The 15,756-nt window shown below is 41.1% G+C and overlaps 1 protein-coding gene across 1 annotated transcript; it reads left to right on the top strand.

Annotated features, from left to right (window-relative positions):
• Nucleotides 1-12,794: 12,794 nt before the first annotated feature.
• On the top strand, nucleotides 12,795-13,562 carry LOC137299795 (GTP-binding protein Di-Ras2-like). The gene has a single exon (XM_067968731.1). The coding sequence runs from the start codon at nucleotides 12,795-12,797 to the stop codon at nucleotides 13,389-13,391; it is 597 nt and encodes a 198-aa protein (XP_067824832.1). The 3' UTR covers nucleotides 13,392-13,562.
• Nucleotides 13,563-15,756: the final 2,194 nt, after the last annotated feature.

Genomic DNA, 15,756 nt, shown 5'->3' on the forward strand with positions numbered 1-15,756 from the left:
CATGAAATTCCTTGAGCCCCGTTGTATCGCCAGAAGCGAGGCACCATGGTTCTTCTAGCCATTAGTCTGCTCCAGCATCGAGCTTGTCCCTGATGCCAAGGAAGAGTCATTAGTATAAAAGGGGCTTGCGCCTGTGCTAGTCATGATGCCCCCTTGGCTTTCACCCCACCCACCGATGGCCAGGAATATCGGGCTTGCAGGCCGCTGCACCTAAAGACAATCCCGAATCTTAAGTGAGCTGTAAACTTGCCATTAGGAATTCGGCATTGTGGGACCCACTTCTAACCGGATCGCTGCAGACACCCCTGCACTGTGCGCAAGTGCATTCTGTGGGGTAGAAGAGGAGGCACAAAGCACTCACCCCCACCACCGGAATTTCTCTTCTTCATGGAAAAAGGGGCGGAGACGCAGTAAAAGTGGGTCCAGCTCCAAATTCCAGTTTCTCCATCCAGCATACAACAACAACAACTTGCGTTTATAGAGCACCTTTAATGTAGTAAAACGTCCCAAGATGCTTCACAGGAGTGTTCTAGGACACCACGTTCTACCCTCCCAGGCACAAGAATTTTTGGGCCATAGCCTTGAAATCACACTGTGCGATACTAGTGTGCAAACGCTTAATGTGTCCTTAAGGAATTCCTTCCATTGCAATTTAAGTGGAGGCGTTAACCCATTTTATTTTAACGGAAAATGGGATTTCATGAATGTCAATTTTTATCCTCATATACGTTGGGATATAAAACAGGCACTGAGCGATCGTAGCTATTTTAAGTGTACATGGTTGCTCGGGTTTGTTTTCATAAAGTCACTACAATAAACAAAGTCTGAACTAAACTTTCGTTCCCCCATCGTTAAGTTTGACAACACTGATTTTTAAGCTGCGCCTACTGTTTGAGGCCAATGAAAAGAAGAGAGTGGGAGTAAATCTATTTATATCAAAATTTTGAGTGCCACTGTCACACTCCAAGCATTACACGCACACCAGATGTCACACATTGTATAAAACACCAACAAATCACAACCAAACAAACTTAAAAATGCTATTTCTTGCTGTTTTTTCTCTGTTCTTGAGATAACCCGAAGATGGTGAGATAACAAAAAGAGGAGCTAAACAGATGCCAGTCTAGACAACCCAGCAACAACCCCAACAACCACAATAACATCAACAACAACCCTCTCCTTGAAGACAGAACCTACTTAGATCACTTCCCCACAGGGAGCTCTGAGCAGTGGACTTAAAGGGACGAGGAGGCTCACAGCTAAACATGGGAAGAATCCTTATGACTTCAGCCTATCCACTGAGGACGAGCAGCAATATCCTGAGAGTACCATCACCTCCAAATTTCCCCCCCAAGTCACAGGTGCATCCAGACTCAGACGTATGTTGCCGTTCCTTCATCACGGGTCAAATTGCGGGAACTCCTTGTCTAACACCACCGCCACCACGGACTGCAGCAGTTCAAAAAGAAGAACCCTACATCACCTTTTCAGTGCAACTAGGGATGGGCAATCAATGCGGCCTTGCCAGCGTCACCCGCAAATTTTTTTTAAAATGAGGAACCCCATGGGGAATCAGCTGAGAAAAATTAAAATGGAAGCAAGAAAGTAAAAGCAAAGTGGAATTTAAAAAAAATAAAAACGAGTGAAGAAATAAAAGATTTGAGTCTTATTTATGGTTTCCAGTTCTGAGGAAAAGTGGCACACCTGAACTTTTTGTTTTTTTTCCTTACAGTTGCTGACTAACTGGCTGAATATTTTCAGCATTTACTCTATATATATAATATATAAGGTTTCAGGATGGGATTGTCATATTTCCAGGAACAAGAGCTAACATATCATTTAAAATACACACCTGTACTTTTTCCATGTGCTACCTGCTGCAGTAATGTGGGTGGAATTCAGATAGCAAATGCAAATGCTAAGCATTCTCATACTAACAAAATGTGAACTATTGGAAGGATCTGTATAGGCAGGAAGTTGCAATTTGTAGTGAGCTTTGCATTTCTTGCTAACCCTCAGGACATCCCAGATCCAACCGTCTATTGTGTTCTGCTCTAAGGCAGGTCCCAGCACAAGACTTACAGATTCTTGAGCCAGTTACTAGGGAAGAGTAGCTGAGGTGGTTTCCCATTGCCTTTCTCATGGTTTTTATCTTCTCCTAGGTGGGTTGCAACTAAGGCTAAAGAGCCCCGCCTACCCTTTACAATAAGGGGGAAGCTGCACCCACCAGGTGCACGTATCCTCACTGGACATCAATCCAGTATTCAGAGCCAGTGCTCCGGTCTCTGCTCTCTGTCTGGAGTGGGGCCCCAACCCAACTCTTCTGACTCAGTGGTGGGAATACAACAACAACTACTACTACGACTACTTACATTTATAGAGTGCCTTTAACATAGTAAAATGTCCCAAGGTGCTTCACAGGCACGTTATCAGACACCGAGCCACATAAAGAGATATTAGGACAGGTGACCAAAAGCTTGGTGAAAGAGGTAGGTTTTAAGAAGCGACTTAAAGGAGGTGAGAGAGGTAGAGAGGCGGAGAGGTTGAGGGAGGGAATTCCAGAGCTCAGGGCCCAGGCAGCTGAACACCACCAATGGTGGAGCAAAGGAAATCAGGGATGCGCAATAGGCCAGAATTGGAGTAGCGCAGAGATCTTGGAGGGTCGTAGGGTTCGTGGAGGTAACCGAGATAGGGAGGGGTGAGGCCATGGAGGGATTTGAATACAAGGATGAGAATTTTAAAATTGAGACATTATCGGACCAGGAGCCAATGTAGGTCAGCGAGCATAGGGGTGATAGGTGAGTGGGACTTAGTGCGAGTTAGGATACGGGCAGCTGAGTTTTGGATGAGCTCAACTTTACGGAGGGTGGAAGGTTGGGGGACGGCCAGGAAAACATTGGGATAGTCAAGTCTGGAGGTAACAAAGGCGTGGATGAGGGTTTCATCAGCAGATGAGCTGAGGCAAGGGCAGATAAGGGCATTGTTATGGAGGTGGAAGTAGATGGTCTTGGTGATGGAAAGAATATGGGGTCGGAAGTTCAGCTCAGGGTCAAATACTACCACTGAGTCAGTGGTCACTCTGTCCGGACTTGAGTCCCCTTCTGGTTGTCAACCTAGTATTTAGAGACCATATTACATTTCAAGTTTTTACAATGGAAAACTTTATTGTTGAAATAGGGTTTAACGAGATTTATTAACAAGAAAATCATCACTATGATAAGTGCATGCTCAGCAAATGCATATAACATGATCTCTTCTGAGTTAATATAGGAATGTGGGTGCACGGTCTCTCATAGTTTGTGACCCATAAAACTTTATCTTCCTTGGTAGCAATTATGTGTAGCTTTACTACAAAGATAAACCTTCAAGTTCTATATTTTGTGCTAGAACCGTCATCAAAACGAAGTTGTGCAGCAAGTGGGGTTGTGGCGATTATAAAGAGTTTGTTGTTCATTCAGAGGGAACTGCGAACATTCCCTTCTGACTTCTTTTCCATGGCAGTGGATGGATGTCCGGAAGTGTAGGGCCCCCTGTGTAAATTGGGATTCTGTCGATTTTTGGTTGAGCCACTAGTTCAAAGCTGCTTGGAAAATGTTAAAGGCCGAACATTACAGGTGCGTGGTGATTGGCAATTTTTCTTAATTGTTCTTTGCGATAACTCTCAAAGCTCTGGTCACGCAATCAAAACCCACCACACACTGACACAGCAAGTAAAGTACATCGGTACACCCCAGTACCACTGTCCCTGCTAGGAATCAGTCCTGAGGATTGTTCGTACCTCCAGCCATTCAGTGAACTCACTAACAACCACACTGTGCTATGTCTAATATACCAGTGTATTGTGAATATAATGTATGTAATGTATATTGTGTTGTAACCAAACAGCAATTAAAATAAAGATTTTTAAAATATATTTTTTTCGCTCGATGCAAATTTTTAATTAGGTATTTTGTAACCTTCACTGAGAAGTGACCTTCGTTTAAGTAATTTGTGAATCATCTGGTTATAAAATAAGAAATAAAAATAAAATTACCACCCAAAGCTACTAAATAGTGCTGATTTGTCAAGTGACCTGAACCCAGCCATTAGATCACACCCCCATTTATCCATCGTTCTATATATAATTTCGGAAACGCTTTGTGAACTCTTGCACTGCACGCGTTTTAGAACAAAACGACCATCACTCGGCTCTCGTTCTTCCCACTTCTAGTCTTGATTTGGATCTACAAGAGGTAATTCTACTTGGAACCAGAGAATGCGATGAGTGGGGTCATAAAAAGGCTACAATGATAATTTCTTTAGGGTAAAGGCTATATTTAACTGAAGGTAAAATGTAATATAAACGTGGAGATTGTGCTGCGTGATTTCATATGAACGCTTAACACGTCGCTAAAAATACCTATTTTAAAGGAAGCATAAATCCGTTTAAAATAGTAAGCAGTGGAATTTGACACGATGTGCTAGTATCATATGGTGTCATTTCTAAGCCAAATTTGGGCTGAAGAAAATTATGCATGTGGGGTTAAAAAGATTGCAAAGGGCTACAGGGGTAATTTTTGGGGGGCAAGTGTCTGTATTGGGGAGTAATTGGAGATAAAGGGCGATTTATTTGAAGGCAATAGGAATTGTGTATGGGGGTGTATTCGGAGTTAAAAGGCTGGAGAAGTTACCGCGAGGAGTAAAATTGAATGGGAAAAAAAGTGTTGTGAGTTTAGAATGAAAATGCTCGACCTTTATTTCTAGATGAAAGGTCCCAGTAGCTAATAAGCGTTTGATTTTGACTAAGTTTCAGAAAAGCGCCTCCCCGAGAACCTGGAAGGGCTGTTGAATAAAATGAAAGAGAATTTGCAGTCAGTCAGAGCTACAAATCTCTCTCCCTTGGCCTGCCTGACTCTCCTTCCCCTCTCTTGCAACAACGCTTCGTCCACAATACAATGCTTTAGCCCCTCGTGAGCCGGCCGAAGGGAGAGGGGAATAAAGCAAGTCAGTGATGTGTGCACGCTGCTGATTTTTTTTTCACTCGAGAAAACGATGGAAACGAGCCGTGTCCGATGCAATAACATTCGTGGATGTTTGCAGATTGGGGGGGGGGGGAGAGAGAATTGATTGCCTTGCATTTATGAAGCAGTTCTGTAAATATCAGCACTTTTACTATAGAAATCTGTTTATGGTTATTACACATGAGGATGAGGCAGAGGTGAGGATAAATATACGCCCTGGTTGTGAGGAATTACTGTTTTGTCTAGGTATATGGTGTGTGTGTGTGCAAAAATAAATAAATAACTCCAGTTGCAGGAGGCTGGCGGAATGTGCTGAGTCCGGGAGCTGTCCGCGGTGATGTGGTGCTGAAACAGTGAGCGAGAATGTGAAAGTGAAGGAGAGAGACACACACAACCCAACAAGACAATAGATTGGAGCTGGGAAACATCGCGCTGGACAGTCACACCACACTCCAAAGGTAATTCTTATCTTGACGACGTGCCGTTCAGATGCAGTTTCTCTTTCTGTATGTCGCGCTGCCTGACATTGGGCATTTCCAAGAGTGTGTGCAATGTATTCATAGGGAATCGTGTCCGATTGTTCACTGGAGCTGCTCAGAGCGACACGTCAGGCTGAGATCCCAGCCTTTCTAATACGAACCTGGAAAGGTAGGATTCAAAAAAAAGAAACGGGATTATTATGAGTTGGTGTTCAAAGTGCCGAGGTGATCACAGAAAAAATAATATTAATTTGGAGGGGGAAAGTGGTGGGTAAAATACTAATCGTTGAAGTGCTTGTGCACGTGAGCGGGAATATTAAATATTAAACACCGTTGTGCAAATGAGTGTTTAAATACATCAATGCAAACGTGTGAAAAGATTGGTCTGCGCTTGGAACTGTCAGTCCTAACCACATGTCTATGCGCAAATGATAGTGCAAGCGATAATGTGTGTAATTGTGAGTGTGTAAGTAATCGAGTGTAATGTGATTGCGTGCTAGGAATAGTGTGCAAGTGTGCGGAAGTGTAAGTGTGCAAAGGATAATGTGTGTATGCAAGTGAGAGCGGGAGTCACCACCGATATCTGCAGATTCAGAGACTGAAATGAGGCATTCCTGTGAATTCAGCCTGTTCTATGAATCTCCATTCAGCAGGCGTGCAATTCGATCTGTTTTCGGCTGTCCAAGAATTACAGCCAGGGGTTGAAAGTTTCTCTGATGCGAGCTATAACAAGGAGATCATTTAGTTTACCAGTCACCACGTCATGATCTTTTCACAGTGAGATTTTAAAATCATTCGAGGAATGGAATAAAGATTTATTAAATTATACATATATAAAAGACAATCAATTTCACTCCAAATAACATTCTGGTTTCCAGGGGACTGTTAGCATTTAGCTTAAACTCAGACATGGCCTGTTGTGTCTCGATGATTTCAAATGAGTTGGAATTTGGATGAGCTGAATCCTGTCTGTGGGTGTCAACATTTTTCAAAGTATTTGAGCCTCGGCGTCCCGCTCCTTGTTCAAATTCCACTCAACACATTTACCAAATTAATTGATGTTCAGGAGGTTTTATTCGAGCGATTTTTTTTTAGGGAAGGGGGAATTTGAAGAGGCAGAATTAAGTCAACAGGATTGAGTTTATTACGAAGCACTTAAATCAGTCAGAAGGCAAGATGCAAAAGCCAATTAAGTACTTACTGGATAGTAGTTTGCGTTTTAAAAAAAAAGTTTTAGCTAATCAAACAGACCACCATTTGTGTTTGTGCAGGAGGCGGATATTTGTAAGGGGAAGCTCCTAAAATCTATTTCTATTCCAGGGACCCGAGAACAGAATGTATCAATCGATTAGCTACAGTAAGCAGAAAACGAGAAAGAGCCACAATCATGGTCTAGGAGATTTCTGACTATATTCGTCACAGTTAAAACAGAGGAATTCTTGTTATGCTTGGTCCGAACAACATAGTTTAATGCACCTAAACTATAGTTAATGCACATACACAGCATTGTGAGGGACAGTGATATTCTGATCGGCAATGACATTAGATCCTTCAGATCTCTGTAGACACGACCTAAAAGTTCAGAGTCACCGCCTCTTACACTGCAGCATCTATCCCTGCAACCCTTGGCCAGTGTAACAACAATGCACGCCAGGTGAAGAAAAAGTTTAACCTCAGAAAATAAAATCGTTTTATATCTTACTCTGTGTATATATATATATATATATATTGACATAGACTTCTGAGAAGGTCCAAATAAAATTGGCACGGTTCAAGAATTGAGAACATAACTGTCCAAGTGTTGTGTGAGAATGTGCCCAAGACATAAAAGAATGCAAACAATTTGTTCTGCATCTGAAAGTTCTACCTACATTTATGTGTGCGTTGTGTCAAATTATGTCTGATTACACTCCCGTGCAGCGGGTTGGGATTTTTTCTTACGTTTAAATACGCTATATAAATGTAAATTGTTGTTGTGGGAAGGTGGGTGGAGAAAGAGAACTTTTCAACAGGAATATGTGTTGCAAAACCTCTCCTCCCCCCTTTCTTTGGCAAGGGTTTGAATGTTATCAAGATAAGGGATATCAGCACGAGTGTGTATATTAGTACCATACCTGCTCTGGAGAACATAACATTCTTCTAGTTTAGGCTTTTGGAGGCAGGAGCAAACATTCTGACATTAAGTGTAGCACAAGCAGATGCCAAGTAAAAATCTCACCACACCTCCCTTTCCACCCCTCCCGTCAAAATCCTAGATGACCACTTCTTTCGGACTAGTTTTTCCAATCTGCTCCATCCATCTCTTACAGCTGAGCAAGGTTGTCTATTTACTGCCAATTTGTGGATAGTTTTTATGCCATGGACCATTGGGAATTGGGTTGAGACTGTCCAAATTCACTATGAAAGAGAGACTTTCATTTCATGAGTCTACGCTCCAATTGAGCCCATATCCCATAGGTGAAAGAGCAGCACCCAATCGCTCCAGAAAACCATTTTGTTGATTTAAAATTGGACAGTGTTGGGGAGAGGCCCCTGAAGTCCTGGGGTGAAGTATTTTCTAGTGAGGATACATTTTAAGGCTGTAACATATATCAGTGTGTAAGCATTGTATTTATAGATACCTGCATATATCTGTATGTGGTGCTAGTTTGTGGAGTTCAGTCAGATTTTGTCCCTTAAAATCCTTTGCTTGCATAATCTGTTAATCTAAATGTTGTGGAGATGCCAGTGATGGACTGGGGTGGACAAATGTAAGGAGTCACACAACACCAGGTTATAGTCTAACAGCTTTATTTGAAATCACAAGCTTTCGGAGCTTTGCTCCTTCGTCAGGTGAAGTGACTTCACCTGACGAAGGAGCAAAGCTCCGAAAGCTTGTGATTTCAAATAAAGCTGTTGGACTATAACCTGGTGTTGTGCGACTCCTTACAATAATCTAAATGTTGTTAGTAAGATGCAATAGTGCTTGTCTATGACAACAAACTTTGGGACTGACTTCAGTTGTTTTTAATAGTTGTGTTGTCTCCTGGCATCGTTTCTAGTTCAATTCATTAATTTATTGTTGTCAACTAAGATCACTATAGATAGTTGATCTGTCAAAACAAGGGCTCTTTAAGACAGATCTCACTATTCTGGGTTCTATCTCCTGTTATATTGAATGTGATTAATTTATTTGTTACCCGACTCCGTTTCTTTTCATTAGTTGAACTACTTTGGTTTCATTCTTTTCCTTTCACAAATGTTGAAAAGATGAGAATTTGTATTGATGCCACACAACAAAAAATGTTTTCCCCTAAGTTTATAAATGATTCGACTGTATTCCCTTGGGTACAATGGTAACTTGCCATTTAAATAACTTCTTAAGGGAGCAATTGGCATGCAAGTCCCCAAATGAAAGATAAAACTTCAATTCAACTGAACAATGGGTCCTTTGAGGACCATCATTTGGAGCACCTTAAAATATGCACTGACTACATATAGCTAACCATTTATTGAAGCACAGATTCAAGAAATACATCTGTCTTGGCCCGTAGAATGCTACCACACAAAACTTGGTAGCAATTCACACATAAAGCACTGTCTAATCACTGGCTTATGAATGCTCCCTCTCTGCAGTTGCTGTCAATGAATGTTGTAACAGTGACAAATCAATAGCTTAAAGCTCCAAGCTGTCATCTTGCAACATGAGCTTGTGTCTTTGGATAGATGCAGAAGTAGTTGAATTTGTAATCCAGTTTATTTTTCTGCTGGAAAACTATATTGCATTGCATTCACACCCATGTCAAATTTGAGGTCCTTATGTAAGGAAATCCATGAAAAATGTTTGGATTCCTGGTAATATCCAATTTGATTCTTGTAAAAATGTGCCACGAATACTTGAGCAGGTATTAATGCTTCGACCATAACAAGTGTAAGCTGAGGAAAGAGATGTGTGAGATACATTCAGCTGGAAAAAAAGACCAGACTACACCAAGGAGTCAGGTTCAAGTGAATTTGCCTAAACCATAAATTTTTCCAAAACTTTAACAGAAGCAACTGTAACATTTTACATGGAACCACTAACAATTTCATTGAGGAATGTGATCAATAAGACCTGTGCCCCGATGGAGTAACTAAGCTCATGATGAGATTTTAGTACAGTTGAAGGTTTGAAATCCTAGATACCTAGAGCAGGACCAAGGTAGAAGCTTAAATCATCAAATCGAAAGAAATCACAAGCGAAAGAAATAAATATTTACATTACATTCATACTTAGGATAAACTGATGTTCTATTTGCTTAAAGGAATTGGAACATCTAAGTAGAGACATAGGACATTATAGTGATTTTCTGCAGAGAACCTGCCAACTAAGAAATAATAGCTATTGAAATCTGAATAACTGTTATTGTACCAAATGTTAAATTCTCTAAAGAATCTGTTGTAGAACATTTTTTCTGTCTGTGTAGTGAGAGCAAATTTCTGTGTAAGCCTTGATTGAAAGATAGAAGAGATAGGATCAAAGTGGAGTCAGTTGCTGAGAATGTCATTTGGGGAGGAGACTGGGTCTTGACTTTAACTAGCTTGAGGAACATCAACTAGGAGAGGTAGAGATAGTTAGATCTAGGGATGGGATCACTCTATGGGCTTGGCAGAGAACATCCTCTTAATGAAGGTTAACTGAGCAAAAGGGAACATTTTTTGTAAGTGTAGGTGGCCATAATGAGAGAGTACAAGTATAGCAACTACACAAGAACATATGTTTCACAAAAACAATCCTACTGATTACAGAATACTTGGTGGGGAACCCAACATTCAACCTAGGGCCCTCTCATGGAAGAAATGCAACTCCTAAGTTAATGATGAATCCAATTCTTAAGGCAATAAAGAAGCCTAAGAAAGAAGGGGAAAGATTACAGAGAGTTCAGAAAATGGAAAGAACCTGAATACAATGGTAATACAATTGGCCTGTGGAAATTGTAGGTAAAGGAATTGGCAGGAGGTGGGAGCCTGAGAAAACTCTGTAGCTGTGTATGGCTCATCAGCTTTCCCACTGCCAATGGAATGGAATCCTCAAACAACTCCAGGTCAAGCCTGTCAACTTAGGATGCGTTTACACTGCAGCTACTGATATGAGGCCAGCCGAGCTGCAGTTTGGGTTTTGGCCAGGCAGAACCGTTTTCATGCTACTTAGCTCCGAGCCTGTCTGGAACTCTAATTTTCTTGCCTAGGAAAGAGGTCTGTGCATGCCTGATAGAGCTCTCTCCCAATTGGGAGAAATGTAAATGTTTAGACCGCGGAGAGTGGAGAATCCTACCCCCTAAAGATTTAAACTGAGGCCAGGTAAATTTAGGGTAAAAAGTTTGTAAACTGCATTTGACACTACACTGGATTTACACTCAAACTGAACAAGTGTGAGACTATTGCCTCCAGGAAATCCAACAGTTTCACTCAGGACTCAGGTCAGGCCCTTATTCTGGATTTACACTGCAACATTAGCACTGGTGCAAAGCTAAAATCACTTCACACCAACACTAAACTTCCACTGTAAATGTACCCTTAAGTGCAAAAGATGCAATGACAATGTCAACTTCTCCCAGGTCACTGGTGGCTTTTGAAAAATGATCCTTGGCCATTGATTTTGAAGAATGTCTCTCGGGTTATGCTCAGAAGGAATGCAATATAGGACCCCTTCACCACCTCTCTCGACCCCTCCGCTCCTTTGGGAAATTTTTCTACATTAAAGAGCACTGTGTAAATGCAAGTTGTTGTTGTTGCTGAAGGCAAAGGATCGGGGAAGAAGTGTGCGTGCTGGCCTCTGTCATCTTTTCACATCTCACTACTCATTGGACAATTCCTCTCCAAAAACAAGTGCACACCAGTTGCAGATAATTCCACACATTCAAGTTTAACTCTATTGGGAAGTTCATTCTCCATTACATTTGTGACAGAAAGGTGAAACAGCAGAAGACATATTATTTCAAATTGAAATATGATGGTTATTGATGGAAATATTGATTCCCATTTTAAAGTTTGGCTGAGTTATTGCAACCTTTTACATTTCTGACGCTTCTTAACTTTGAGAGAATTTACAGCGAGAAGAAAGCCATTTGGCTCATCATGTCTGTGCCGATGGTCGCTGGTTCAACATCAGATGTGGGTCTGCATGCTGGAGCAGCAGATGGGGCCTGCCAGTGTATAATGTATCAGGGTGGGGAGTGCGAACCTAGTCCTGCAATTTCACTAAAGGCAAGATCCCCATTTCACGAGGGCCATTTTCTCACCCTTTGTGGTGTAAATACAGCAAATGCCATGTAAGAAGGTCATTCTGCGGGGACCCAATATCATTCACAGAACTTTACAGAACAGAAGGAGGCCATTCGGCCCATCGTGCTTGCGCCGGATCTCTGTGAAAAAAAATCCACTTTGTTCCATTTTCCTGCCTTTTCTACATACCCTTTAAAAAATTTCTTTTTCAAATATTTATCCACTTCCTTTTTAAAAGTTATTGTAGATTCTGCTAACACCACCGCAGTTTCCGATAGGGCTTCCCATAGCATACCAACTCTCTGTATGATAATTTTAACAGTTCCCCTAACTGCTCCCTTCGTTCTTTTGTTGATAATCTTAAATTTATATCCTCTAGTTACCAACTGACTGACCAGTGGAAATTAACCTTCCTGTTCTAGTGAAAAGAGCCCCTCTTCACTATAAAAGTTTCTCACCCCTTGTACCATCTTAGGAAAATTCATCTGGTTGGATTTCTTCATAATTTCCCACCCCCTTCCCACTCACTAGAACATCCCCCTATTACGGAATGTGTTCAGACTTCTCTTTATTACACCACACAATTCACGCAATCCCGTGAAATAAGTGGAACTTCGGATTCATCCATTTTCTAGTTTTTTCATTGACCTTAGTTGAAATCCAAAATGGAACAAAATTGGCTCCATCTAGAATTTTCCACTCCAATCACTTTTCTTCTTGAAAAGTTATTCGAGCAGCAAATGTGATCCCACTGATGGTTTGGACATTAATGAGTTGCATCGATTCTAACAGAAGGGATTTTTCTGGCTTGCATGCCAGAAATAGAATTCAATTACTCCCATTTGGACACTACTGCAACTTACCTATTTGTTAATAGTTCTGTTTATCATCTAAAAAACACAGAGGTTGCCTCTAATTTGTTGTAATTAAACTGAAACTGATGACTAAATCATTAGGAAAGTGTCACAGCAGCAGTGATGATCCAAACTCTTCATTAAAATTGGTCATTGGTAATACCTGTTGGATTATTATGTTATTATTGTTTATTTGTAGGTAAGAAGACCCTGAGAAAATGCCTGAACAGAGTAATGATTACAACGTGGTGGTGTTTGGGGCTGGGGGTGTTGGGAAAAGCTCCCTGGTGCTACGTTTTGTCAAGGGAACCTTTCGAGAGACCTACATTCCCACCATTGAAGATACCTATAGGCAGGTGATCAGCTGCGACAAGAGTGTCTGCAACCTTCAGATCACCGACACCACAGGTTCCCACCAGTTCCCAGCAATGCAGCGCCTCTCCATTTCCAAGGGACATGCTTTCATTTTGGTCTACTCGATTTGCAGCCGGCAGTCTCTGGAGGAGCTGAAACCCATCTATCAGCAGATCCTTCAGATCAAAGGCAATATCGAGACCATCCCAGTCATGTTGGTGGGGAACAAGTGTGACGAAACGGTTAAGGAGGTGGACAGCAAGGTAGGGGAAGCCTTGGCTAAGGAGTGGAAGTGCGCCTTCATTGAGACCTCAGCCAAGATGAATTACAACGTCAAGGAGCTTTTCCAGGAACTGCTTAATTTAGAAAAGCGCAGATCCATGAGCCTGAATATTGATGGGAAGAAGTCCAAACAACAGAAGCGAACAGAGAAATTAAAGGGAAAATGCAGCATCATGTAGACTCCACTCTTCAGTCAAATGGGTGGCTTTGCTTATCTCAGAAAGACTATTAGACCAACTGTAAGGAAGAGCATCAACGCAGCACCATCCTCTGTTGCATATTAACCCTACTTCCCATCTTCTATAAGCTTACTGGAGACCTGTACCTCACCAACATCAGATTTCATTTGTTTCATGCATTGCACTTTCTAGTTATTTTCAGTTAAGGCAATAAAACTTCTTAAACATTCTGAGCATATAAGTAACAAATAACTTAAGTTAATCAAAGACAAAGATACGTGACTCAGACCCAAGTAGAGGAGCTTTAGCTGGTCTCCACTGGAATCACTTCCCTATGTTCTTGATATAGGAGTTCCTTTGAGCATCCATTCTTCCAAGTGTCCCCTTGCATGTGAAGTTCTAGGTAGGATGGTGGTTGCATATATGAACCTGGTAGGTATGATTAGTTCATGTATTTTGGGTCTCCGTGGCTATTATCCACCCATGCCCCTTCATCATAATGCCATTTACTGAATGTATTAACTTTTTAAAACTTATATATGTAAAAAGCACATTCACTGTAATCTTAGTAGACTATGGTCTGTGGTATAAATTGCTGAAAATGAGCATAAAAACTATAGCTCTTCAATAGTAGTTACACAATAGTCAGGCTATCCAGCTTTAGAAGTTTCCTAACTATATTCAACCTCATTTAAGTAAATTATTAGTTACTCTTCACTTCAAATGTAACTATGGTATCTGGGAGATATTCCCATACCAGGATAAGGACACGCAATGACAATAAAAGCACAATATTGGGCAGAGGGGAGCAAGCCAGGCAACATGCAAACCCTGCACCAAATACCCACACCGATATAAAACATGGTACAAGTGCCTATGGGGAGGGGGTGGGTAAGAGAGCTATAACTATTTAATCTGCTGATGTTTTGCACTAGATACCCCCAGTTTGGTTTGACTTGCCCCGTTTCTACATAAAACTCTCTGTATATGGTTCAGAATTAAGCACTTGTCTGCACGGGGTCTGTGTTGGTAAAATGCACCGGGGCACAGCTCAGTGCACATTAAAGCTCTTTAAACAAGCCACTATTTGCTTGATTTAAAAATATATATATATATCATAGGTTACAGTGCAAATGTAGTGAAGAGAAAAGGCTAAGAAAAGATGTAGCATAATGTTATCTTAATTATATAGTTTTTTTGATAAGACACAATTTTACTGTTCTATATGTATGGATATCCTTATCATTACTGAGCTATACCGGCAACAGAACTACTGAAATAAAAGTACACATACCTTGCCTGTCCTATGGATTACGATCTACTCCACTGTGGAAAGGTTGGTTTATTGGTAAACTTTGCTGAATTCTCAGCACCTTAGCAGTACTATTCTTGGAGCACCGAGAATATCCCTATATATAATTGCGATACACAAAATATTTATCTTACATACACACACGGTGCTCATGTACTTGATTTTATTGGTGTTTGCGTTGAATTATTATTGCATGCATCATCAGAAATTTCCTTCCAATTGTCATGGGTGGATCAGTTGATCACTTGGCATTTTGATGGCAGTATTCTGGTCACTAGATATTCTCACACTGGGAATTGTGCCCTGACAGTGCAGTCTCAGCACATGATATCAAAACACATCAATCTTATGGATTAGGGGACTCTCGCTCTCCATACACTTAGTCCCAGGTTCATCGGATTTGAGGCTATAGGATCGAAGGCAACACACTGGGGCTAATGGAGGAACTGTACTGAGATTGTCAAAAGTCATCTTTGCCTAGTCCATAAAGAGGAGAACTTTATGTTTAGCTCTGACCTAGATTTTCAAATTCTCATTGCAACTTTGGATTACTGGAATCAAACATGATTTACTCTCTGATTTTTCGTGAACTTATTGTCTTCTTCCTGTTTGCTCCAGAACATTTATTGATCTACTTCCTGTTCTCAGTACCACTCTCTATTAAGTAGGACCTCAACACAACTTTCCCTGGCTCTCCATCTTTCGCTTATCTCAAGCAGACTAATTGACTCCTGTTTGATAACCAATGCCCTGTGAAATTATGTAAGGGGAATTTACACAAAATTTCAGTCCAAGAGAACATACCAGCTTTTTATGATACTGAGAGATAGTTAACTTATACAGCATTGTTCAACACATGGGTTAAAGCATTAGTGAAAACAAGCTTTACTTGGAGGCGCATGTCAAATTAGAATGCCAGCAGGACTGAACCTTGTAGGCTGACCAGTTACCTGCATTACTTGCAGGGCAATAGAGTTTAGGCCACGAGGCAATCTAATGCTCGCCACAGTAGATGTTTGCATCATAACATCTATTTACTCCAGTGCATGAAAG

This window comes from Heptranchias perlo, chromosome 29, assembly GCF_035084215.1.
Source record: "Heptranchias perlo isolate sHepPer1 chromosome 29, sHepPer1.hap1, whole genome shotgun sequence".
Lineage (NCBI taxonomy): Eukaryota > Metazoa > Chordata > Chondrichthyes > Hexanchiformes > Hexanchidae > Heptranchias > Heptranchias perlo.